Here is a 10,701-nt window from a genome sequence, read left to right on the forward strand (position 1 = left end):
GAAGATGAATGAATGAAATGTATTGAAATATTAGGGCCATTAAATGAATAATTGAAGTGCAATTCTTACATAGTGCTCCTCTAAAACCAAACAGTAGAAAATGGCAGCACAGCAACAATCAGAGGGGTAACCATTTAACAAAATGATGAGGCATCATAATGGCATTTCAGAAAAGGGTGTTAAATGCCAGACAAGATGCCTAAGGAGAGGTTGACAACATCTGTAACGTCTACTGAGTTTGCGCCAATGTGTTCAAAGTGTAAGCATTGTTAGTTAACACCATGATGTGCCTGATAAACCTGACAGACCAGTCGCTCAGACTGCTGGTCTCACTGAGCATTCAACAACCAATGATATCTTAACAAATCTGAGGTTTGTTTGAGTTTGCTTCAATCTGATGCAAACACACTTTCACTAAATTCAGACCAATCAGAATTTTTAAAGTAATTTGTTGGATTTAAGACCAGTATTAGTTCAAAGAGTGTGGTTGGGGCTGGTCTTTTAAGCTACTTGGTAAGATTAGCATGCTTTAAATTAGGACAAAAATTCTAGTGTTTAACCAGCTAGAAAACAAAGGAATCCTTGTACAAACTGTTGGTCTTATAGTTAGACAGCATGAAAATTGTTCTTAAACAGTTTACTCAGAGGATCAGTTCTGAAATGATCAAATCTGACAGGACTTTTGATTTGAATGCATACCAAACCGCTAAAAATTAGCCAGCCATATTATCAAACATACAACAATGATGTCTTGAAAAATATTCCTTTACTGTTTTCATCAGAGCTAAAACTGATGTATACAATTTAGAAATAAGAACGGATGTTTTAAAGTCACATTTTACTGCTGTCAGTTTAAATTAACTCATTACCTCCCATTCACTATGACAGACATCCAATTCGTTTGTACTAGAAGGACTGTCAATGAATGCTCATGTTTCATTGACATTGATGGCGCTCAATGTTCAATCCATTTAGACAGGTAGAGAGGGTGGCAGCAAATGATCCATTTTGACTGGTCACTCTAAATGGATTGGACATCTAGCACCGTCAACAGCAGCTAGTGGTAGAATGTAATGAAGTAAAAGTACTTTGTTACTGGACTTAAGTACATATTTGTGTATCTGTACTTCACTTAAGTACAAATAAGAAGTGGTTGTTTTTACCTTTACTTCACTACATTTTACAGCAGGTATATGTACTTTTTACTCCACTACTTTTCAAATTGTCGTTTACGTTAAACGTTAGGTTTTTTTTCTTTTTTTCCCCCCCTCATTGTGAATTGATAGTTTCGTTTTCATGACTCCGGTGTGATCGATAAGCCCCGTGCAACTATACCGTGACTTAGCACTAGAGGTGAAACACGAGTACAAGCAAAATCAGGCAGGGGAACAAGATATTGAGCGATAGAAACCACCACACTCATGTACAGTAAGTGGTGGTATGCACCTGATTAGACATGTGCCGATTACCGGTTTTAAGGTATACCGTGGTATGAAAGCGTCAAGGTTTCAAAACCGCAAAAATTTTCCGTCATATCGTTCCTAAGGTATTAGCTATTTTTTATGTCCCAAAAATGCATGGAGAAATCCCTGGCTTGCCGCTGTAATGGTCAAACTTCCCCCACCAGTTGTTGCTTAGTGTCAGTGAGTCAGCTGTGCTACACGATTGCTGGAGGAGGTGAAACTCCTGAACTTGTTTCCCCTATCGAAGAAAACGAAATTGCTGGTATGGGAATATTTCAGCTGCAGAAAACTTACAGACGGCTGATCGCTGGTATGGGAATACTTCAGCTACAGAAAACTTAAAGACAGCCGCGGCTTACAGGAGGACCAACCGAGATGTAAAACATGTTTGCGGAGGGTGGCTGCCGAGGAGGCCATACCTCAATATGATTTCGCATTTATACAAAATTCAAGATTAGTAAACACTATCATGAACATTTCCCACCAGCTACGAGAGAACCCCAGAGAAACCCAGATATCTCAAAGTAACACATTTTAGAGCTGTAATTGCAATACTGTGATACCGGGAACTCGTGATATTTTGGCTTAAGTTTATCAGACCGTCAGAATTTCGTACCGGCACATGCCTACACCTGGTAGTTGCTTGCAATCCACCATTAAACTAAGTTTTGGAGTTTTTGAGCTTGCTAAGCTTCTGCAGTCAATTTTATTGCTTGTTTTTTTCCACTGTTCACAGTAGTCAATTTTATTGCTCATTTTTTTCCATTCTTCACAGTTTTAAATAAAACTGAGCAGTCAATGAATTTTCTGGTTCTTTCTTTGAATATTGACTCAGATCTCTGTATGTATGTATGTATGTGTATATAAACGTATATATGGCGGAAAACACAGACAAGACTGAAAAAGCAGTTTCTGCTCTTGAAGTCTCTTTAAAATAAACTGCTGTATTTTAAGCCGAAAGAACTGTTGTGTTTGATAGAACAATATGTCCATATGCTGCCATAGCAGATTCATGGTGCATTAAGCCCCCGAACTATTTTTAGTTTGTCCGTTTTACCCTGGAAACCCCTGTTTACAGACGTCGTGCAACCCCTTTTGTTTCAATCCAGCCATAAAAACAATTATAGTTATTATTTAAAATGTCTGTCATTCTTAGATTAGAATCATTAATCGATGTCTAATATTTCGTTTAAAACAATTAAAACAACAGTTTTTCGATCGAAACAAGGAATCTCGTTAAAATCATGGAGTCTTTAATTATGCTCTTTCATGCTCTCACCTCCAGATAGGGTTTTGCTGTTTAATTTTTTGGTTTGTTTGTTTGTTTTAAATGCCCTCCTGTTCAAAATATTTCTTCTCCCAGAAAACTGAGATTTTAAGCTTCCCAATGATGTATAACACATGCATATCAGAGAATTTGGAAATTTGGCCAAATTGGGGGTCTCAGAGCCGAACTTCAAGTCACCTGAGTGTTTTCCGCCACCTAAGTGTTTATATACACACACCTCTCTTACATAATTGCATCGGAAGTAAATTCTTTTACTTTTTACTTGTAAATTGTAAAGCAATCACTTTTGTACTTTTACTTGAGTAAATTTTTTCTTAGATACTTGTACTTTAGTCTTTTTTTTTTGCAACTGTATCTGAAAATTTACTTAATTTAAAAACAAAAACAAAAAAAAAGTGTGTACGTCATACACCACTGACAGCAGCCAATGACTTAAGGATACTTGAACATTCTTTCCCATACACAAACTGTATTTCCATCAAATGTCAAATTTAACGTTACACTACAAATGTAGATTACAGTTCTGTTTACTGCAAAACAGAGATATACTGCAGAGATATACTATTATCAATTCTGAAATTTAGAAGGCTAAATGTATGCCAGGGTTAAGATTAATTATTGTCCTCACAGTCAAATAACTACAATACAACCAGTAAAATGCAACACTATTATTTTATCAATTGAAAATGGCTACTTTGTCCATTGAGGATGTAATAATTGGAATGAGAGACAGTGATTGTATAGAAATGAATCTAATCAATTTGGCATGCAGGTGTTTGTGTGGCTTAAGAAGGACTGTCCAGTTTCAGAAGGAATGTCCACGATTATCCCGACTTAATAAAAGTAGTGGTGCTCAGTCTTTCGAGATATTTGTCACATGTGCATTCAAGGTTTGCATCTTATTAGTTTTTCACTCAAATCGACAGCGAAATCCAAGTTAAGATAGCCCTTGATTTGAATCCAACGTCTTTCATCTCATAACCAGGCAATCGTAATTTTAAATGACTTTTCAATACAAAAAAAAAACCACACACACACACACACGAATACTGCATTCTGTAAGTACCGACACGAACCAGCTAATGGTGACTGTTGACGCCGCCAGCATATATGGAGAAGAGCTAGCCGGCTAACATTGATGTCACCTACCTTGACAAATGTTTCAGAATTTGCTTTTTGATAATTCCGGCCATTTCTGTTGTGGTCTGTTGTAACTTGGTGCCGATGAGGTTGGATTTAGATGAACATTTACCAGCTTGGAAGTCGCTCTAAACGGAACGCATCATTAGCTGGTGGCATCTTATGAGCCATTACGATGCTAGGATGCTAGGCTAGTAAGTACCCCGCTCCACATTGGACAGCCATACTCCCCAACACTCTCTTTGACCCCACCCCCACCCTCCTCTCTCTCTCTCTCTCTCTCTCTCTCTCTCTCTCTCTCTCTCTCCTCTCTCTCTCTCTCTCTCTCTCTCTCTCTCTGTCTCTCTCTCTCTCTCTCTCTCTCTCTCTCTCTCTCTCTCTCTCTCTCTCTCTCTCTCTCTCTCTCTCTCTCTCCCCTCTCTCTCTAGCGCTATCTGCTGCACAGTATGCTGTACAGTAGGAGCAGAGTCGCGTAGAATAGCCAAAAAACTTTTCTCAAGTTAGAGTAGCGTTACATCAAAATAATATTAATCAAGTAAAAGTAGTCATCCACAAAAATGTACTCAAGTACAAGTAAAAAAGTATTTGGTGAAAAGAATACTCAAGTAATGAGTGAGTTCGTAAGTGAATGCTTATGATGTTTGATTTTTTTTTTTTTTTTTTTTTTTAAACATTGGTATTTTTATCTCAACACAAAGTTATTTATATGAAGTGTTATTATTATACTTTAAAGAAGAAGATTCATAAAGGATCATATCTCCGGTTTTCTGTGGTCAATCGGTGCCAAATAAAAACTGGGAGAGAGCACTCTATGTCAAATACTGTATTTCATTTTTTTATGGTAGATGCCACGTGACTGAACAGGCTAGCGTGATCATAGAACATAGGCAGAGTTTGACTTTTGTGGCAGAGGAGACAAAACATGTTGATGACCCCGAAACGCAGTATCAGCAATAAAATTAACTTACAAGATATATGCTCGGTTAGTAGCTTAGCCCATACTTGTAAATACAGGTATCCAAGCTATGTAATTGTGAGTGCGTGTGTGAGCTCGTGCGTTTTTCTGTGGAGAAGTAGACACCGAATTTTGTGTTCCACGGAGATATCCGATTTAATGCTAAGTTTTTCCAGTCACTGACACCCTTGCGAAACGAATCCTCACAGTGGTGAGTTTGAAAATGGCGACAGGCAAAACAGGAGACTGCATCCTTTTTGACTGAATATTTCAGGCAGGAATATTTATAATCAGACATTGAAAATTAAATTAATTTTTTGAGGGGAATTCTAAATCAGGCTGTTTAGGACAGCTATGCTTTTGGTCAAGGACGTTGTCCATTGAATATGGTACGCCCGGTTGTGGCGGTGTTGTACAATTAGCGTCTTTAGTGGGACATACTGAAACTCCGCTCACCATTTTAGCGGTGCTCGCCGGTGTTTCATGGTCCACATCTTCAATCCTTGGTTGTCGCTCAGTAGTTGTTGTCGCTTTTGAAAGCTTAGGTTTGAAAAAAATCACATATATTCATCTTGTTTCTTGTATCCTTAGGTGGTTTTGGCTAAGCAAAGCAAATGGCAGTCTCTGAGATGCTACTCTCATGATCTGTTTGAAATTTTTGACCCATTATAAAGATATTTTATGTTCAATTGTTAATTCATTATTGTTTTTTAAATTGCTTTACAACTTTTATAGACAACGTTTTACCGGCAAAGTGAATTTTAAATTCATATACTGTATTGGAAAGTCAATTACATGCAATGACATTTTCAGCCACCTCGCGAGGTTTTCCAGGCATGTCCCACTGGGAGGAGGCCTCGGAGTCAACTCAGGACACGCTGAGGATCCTCTGTCTCCCAGGTGGCCTGGGAACGCTTTGGGATCATCCCGGAAGAGCTGGATGAAGTGGTTTCCTTGCTGCAGCTGCATTTCCCATGACCTGATTTCGGATAAGTGGGTGAAGATGGATGGATGGACGGATGGATGGACGGATGGACGGACGGACGGACGGTCGGTAGGACGGATGGATGCATGAGCCTTCTTCCGCTAATTGTATCATATTGGGAGGTACCCAGAGGTTTCCACCCCTAGTATACAGTAAGTTCAAACAGGAACTAGTCTTTGGTGTGTGTATCAGTATGGATCACAAGCCCACACAAGCATAGTGAAAACAGTTCACACTCAAAGACAACCTTCACTAGCTGGGTAAACCACAAAAAGGTCAAAGCTGTTCATACAGTGCTGTAATCCACACATATCGACAGTGTAAGGAAAAAGTGTGGTTTAACAAGGTGTACAAGAAACAGGTATAACTGCAGCCATGAGAGGATTGTCAACCTTAATGATTGGAATGAGCCTGGAATCAGGGCATCGAGAGATACACGGTTAATGTCAATTCCTTTAGTCCTTATCTTTTCATGAGTTTCTTTGGATCATAGCATATTTTTGCCAATTTATTTTGTCAGACAGGTCATATAAAATTTATTTCATAATTGGACAGGTTCGGTCTAAGAGAATGAGCTCAACTTTACCAAAAAAATGATTAGGACAGATTTAAAATGCATGTGACACGAAAAAGCATGTTTACTTCAAAATACACGAGGTAATTTATGCTCCTGAATAATATGGACCGCTTGGATGTGTGTGGAAGCAATCGCTATATTTATTTAGTTTTTTGAATCCTGCACGATGAAAATGAGTGACTTCCGGCAACAGTCTCGAGTTGAGAAAGAGGGCGCTGTGACGTGTACGGTAGAAGGAGTCCTCTTCACTATACAGCTGTACTGTTGTATGAGAAGAACTAAGGATTCAGCTGATTTTGCGGATTAATACATTTATTTTTCGCATCACGCCAGCCAAACGGCTGCAGAAAAATCTAGCTGTATGAGGGAGAGGCGTATGCGCCTTTTTGGAGTTTCAAAAGGTTCCCATTCACCATGGATATTGGCCAAAACAAGCCCTACTACTGTGGGACATTAGGACTTACAAGGAAGTGAGTAAACAACTTGTTTTGTATTATGTCAAATACTGGGATCATTTTAATACGGAGGTGGCTTGCATTTTGTGGCTGACGTGCTCCTTGTCACACATACCCCCGCCAGGCGAGCACTATACTTGGCTTTTGCACTCTTGGTGTGCCCGATGTTCTGTCAAATTTTCCACCCGATCAGAAATTGCAACTTTGTGTTAAAAATAGCCGCAAATACAGCGATTACAAAGTAAACACTACAAACTTTCTTTAAATAAAGGACTACTTACGTTTGATCATTGATAGGCATGTAAAAAGCTCTCCTCATGCATATTAGCTGCACGTTAGCTGCACAACAACTGCAGCCGCCCTCCTCCGGGGAACGAACTGTATATTGCTCTCCACTGGGCGGTTTGCCGATCAGCGAATACAATCGACAACCCAGTCGTCATGGCAAAAGTTCCGGGCTAGTTATGTGTGATTTTCCGCTTCGAATATTTTGAAACATCACTCGGTTCGGGTTAGCATGTCAGCTAGCTGTCATGCTTCTTGGTTTGTTTACATTCTCCGAAGCCGGGGAAGGGAAATGACATAAGCCCGATTTAGGTGTCATAAAATATCGTTCGGTAGGTGCGACAGTAAAGGTGAAGTCGACAGTTTTGACCATTATGGAGTAATTTTGCCATGTCGTCCTGAATAAGTGCAGTTTTATTATTTCATATTCCATTTAGCACAAGACTGTTATTTGTCATGACCATGCCATTTATTTAGCAATTGGGGAAAAATACTTAGATAAAAATTATACAGTATCTCATTGTATCCTCCTTATACAGTATCCTCGTTGTGAATAATTCCCCCTCGACGGGCTGACTGGTCCTTCTCAAGCCATTTATTTAGCTATTGGGGAAAAATACTTGGATAAAAATTATACAGTATCCTGTAAAAATATTGGAGTACAGAGACTGAAACAATGACATTTTGCGGCTCTGTTCGTCGCGTTTTCCTCGTTCTGAATAATTCCCCCTCAATGGGCTGAATAGTAAAACCGATGAGCCCATTCTCCTGCTGACGTCATCCACCTGTTGGGGACGCTAGAGCCCTATAATGGTAGGCGTGGCTAACCGGCAGATTAAAAGACTAATTTCTCGTCATCTGCGCTTTGCTTCATTGTTGTACTGTATATAGTCCAGTCGTCTCAAAATATGATTCTAATTCACACAATGCTATTTAAGACTTATTTTTCTCAAGTCGTATGCTCTTTAAGTATAGAGAGCCAAGGACGTTTAAATATTATCTTTACCTTTAAAGGGGAACTTTGAAGTAAGGTTGGCAACCATGTTTTTGAATAATATCAATGGCTAAACAATTATAAGCATATTTTCATTATTTTTTTGAACGCAACCCTTCCAGATTCTTTGTTTAACCCATAGCAACGCCCTTGACAACGAAAATGCTTTTCTTCGGCAATCTTCAGAAATCTTCGGAAATTATGTCACACCTAGACGTGCGAGGGAAGTCCACCATAGAACAGTATTGTTTGTTGCATTGCTTCTCGGTAAGATGCCACAGCGGTGTGTGGCGATGTTTTGTTCTCGCTCAAAGGAAAAGTTGTATGAGTGGCCAAAGGATAGCAGGGCACGTAAATGGACATCTTTCGTTCGCACGAAGCGAATGAATTTCACGCCATCATCAAGTAGTGTTCTCTGCTGCAAACACTTCGAAGATGCCTGCTTCCTTAACCGGTCTGCTTATGGTCAAGGATTTGCCAAAAAGTAAGTGTGATTTTTGGATAGATGACTGATGACTTTGTCAAAGCATAGCTGCCTACTGTTGTGGAATTGAACAGTATAAGCTAGCGACGTTACCCGAAAGTTAACTCGTGGCAATCCCCGATCATAGTTGTTGTTGCGTTCACTAGGTTAAGCGTGTTTAAATTGTGCGTCATCTACGATCGTGTCCGAAAGGGTTAATCCACTGTCAATCGGGAAACGGGTGTGGATGTGCATATAAACGGGTCGGCGTCGCGGTAATAGGCTTCTAGTTTGTGTTTTATGAGAGCCGCTGACAGCTGACAAATAGCATGTTGGTTTAGCGTAGCCATTGAGTCAATCTCGCAGCGAATCAGCGAGCGCGCAGGTCACGCAGTGAATCATGGGAAATGTAGTCTCGGGACAACACTGAAGTGGTGCTTTGTAATCTGTTCGCTTGTGTGAAAAAACTACATTTCCTCACGCCATTAGACGCCAATTCCTGCCAAGAGCTGTGTTCTAACTTTTCCATAAGAACTGCTCCATGTGTTAATAAAGAGACAAGGTTGTCAGCGCGTCGTGTGTTCGATACATTTGTAAACAAAAAGCTCATAACAAGACACTATGCACAATCCGTTTAAGAGACGCTGGAGTGGGAGGCGAGGAGGATATCGGCGAGAAGCAAAACTTCACGGTCGAATGTGGCGGCAGTCTGCTATTATTTTGTTTTCTTATTGTTGCCACAATAAAGTGGAGAAAGCCATCGAAGACTCATCTCCTTCTTCCCCCCCCCAACGTTTTTATATTATTATTTTATATGCACGAGAGCTGCCGGATCTGCCAAAATGAACATGAGGCCTGATTATTATTTTTTTAAACAATGTCATCAGATAGACAAAAACATAAAATTATGTGCAAATGCCTGCATCTTCAAATCATAAAAATAATAACAGCCTATATCTTACCAATGTTGTAATCTCGATGGTTCTTGTATCCATTCCATGTCAGGTAGTCTAGGCACAATGTTTGCATTCTGATTAGCGTCTGGCTAATACATGTTAGATCCAACATAAAATTCCAAGCTCCTCTTCTTCCTCCAACTCTTCAAAAACTTGGATCTCCTCCCTTGCGCACGGTCTATCGCTTATATCGCTGTTTGAATCATAGTTTGAAGGGCTTTGTATGGCGGCAGTATGTATGGAGCTGCCAACGCTGTTCCCGGTGTGACGTATCACTTCCGGGTTCGTCCCCTTTCAGGCTCGAACTTCGGAAACGCGATTATTTTGTCAAATATACAACATATAAATTTTTTCATGCTTTATTTGGTGGACAATGTTTAATTACTTTACTTGTGACCCTATTTGGCATGTGAAGAAATTAGTTCACACTACAGCTTTAAGAAATAAAATCAGATATTAAAAACTGATTTTCATGATTACCTTGGTTATCTTTTCTTGTTGTTGATGCTGATCTTAAACCTAAAATGGGGAAACTACTGTATGTAAAAATAAATAAAAATATAAAACTAAATACTGTAACTGGAAATAGTTTTCACAGCACTGTACTGTATGTAAAAGAGTTGACCACAATATGTATACATGACTGCTAGTACACAAGACGCGAAACACTTTTCCCCACCTAGAAATTGCCTATTTAAAATGTATTTATTTAGGTTTTTTATATTCTATTAATTAATTAAATTAAAAATTTGATTATCAACATATTATTCAAATAAAAACTTTTTATATCAACATTTGTGGGGGAAACTAAAAAAAGAATTCTACTTAAATTAATAATAAATATAACATTTTGAAAGTTTATTTATTGTAAAAAGTTAAAAGTTAATAGAAGTTTATTTATTGTAAGTTTTATTTTTGTTTGATGTCATGCATGTTTGAAAAAAAAAAAAGTAAATCCACTGGTTTACTTTTGAACACCTGTCACGGACGACAATTCAAACATGATTTACAGCAGCTATAAAATATAAACAACTCTTGAAGTCCATTTAAAATTAGTTTAAAAGTGTTTGTGTGGACTTTTTTTTTTTTTTGCGGGTGCGTATGTTGTATTCCGAGTTGTCCATTTACCTCGGTGGTGTC

General features: G+C 38.8%; 1 protein-coding gene across 1 annotated transcript in view; it reads right to left on the reverse strand.

The window, feature by feature from the left end:
* bltp3a (bridge-like lipid transfer protein family member 3A) overlaps positions 1–4,127 on the reverse strand; it is a 35,610-nt gene extending 31,483 nt beyond the window's left edge. Inside the window, exon 1 of the mRNA XM_057830496.1 lies at positions 3,901–4,127. Coding sequence (XP_057686479.1) covers positions 3,901–3,944 — 44 coding nt within the window. The 5' untranslated portion in view covers positions 3,945–4,127. The remainder of the gene's footprint in view (positions 1–3,900) is intronic.
* Positions 4,128–10,701: the final 6,574 nt, after the last annotated feature.

The sequence above is a fragment of the Corythoichthys intestinalis genome, chromosome 2 (assembly GCF_030265065.1).
Source record: "Corythoichthys intestinalis isolate RoL2023-P3 chromosome 2, ASM3026506v1, whole genome shotgun sequence".
NCBI lineage: Eukaryota > Metazoa > Chordata > Actinopteri > Syngnathiformes > Syngnathidae > Corythoichthys > Corythoichthys intestinalis.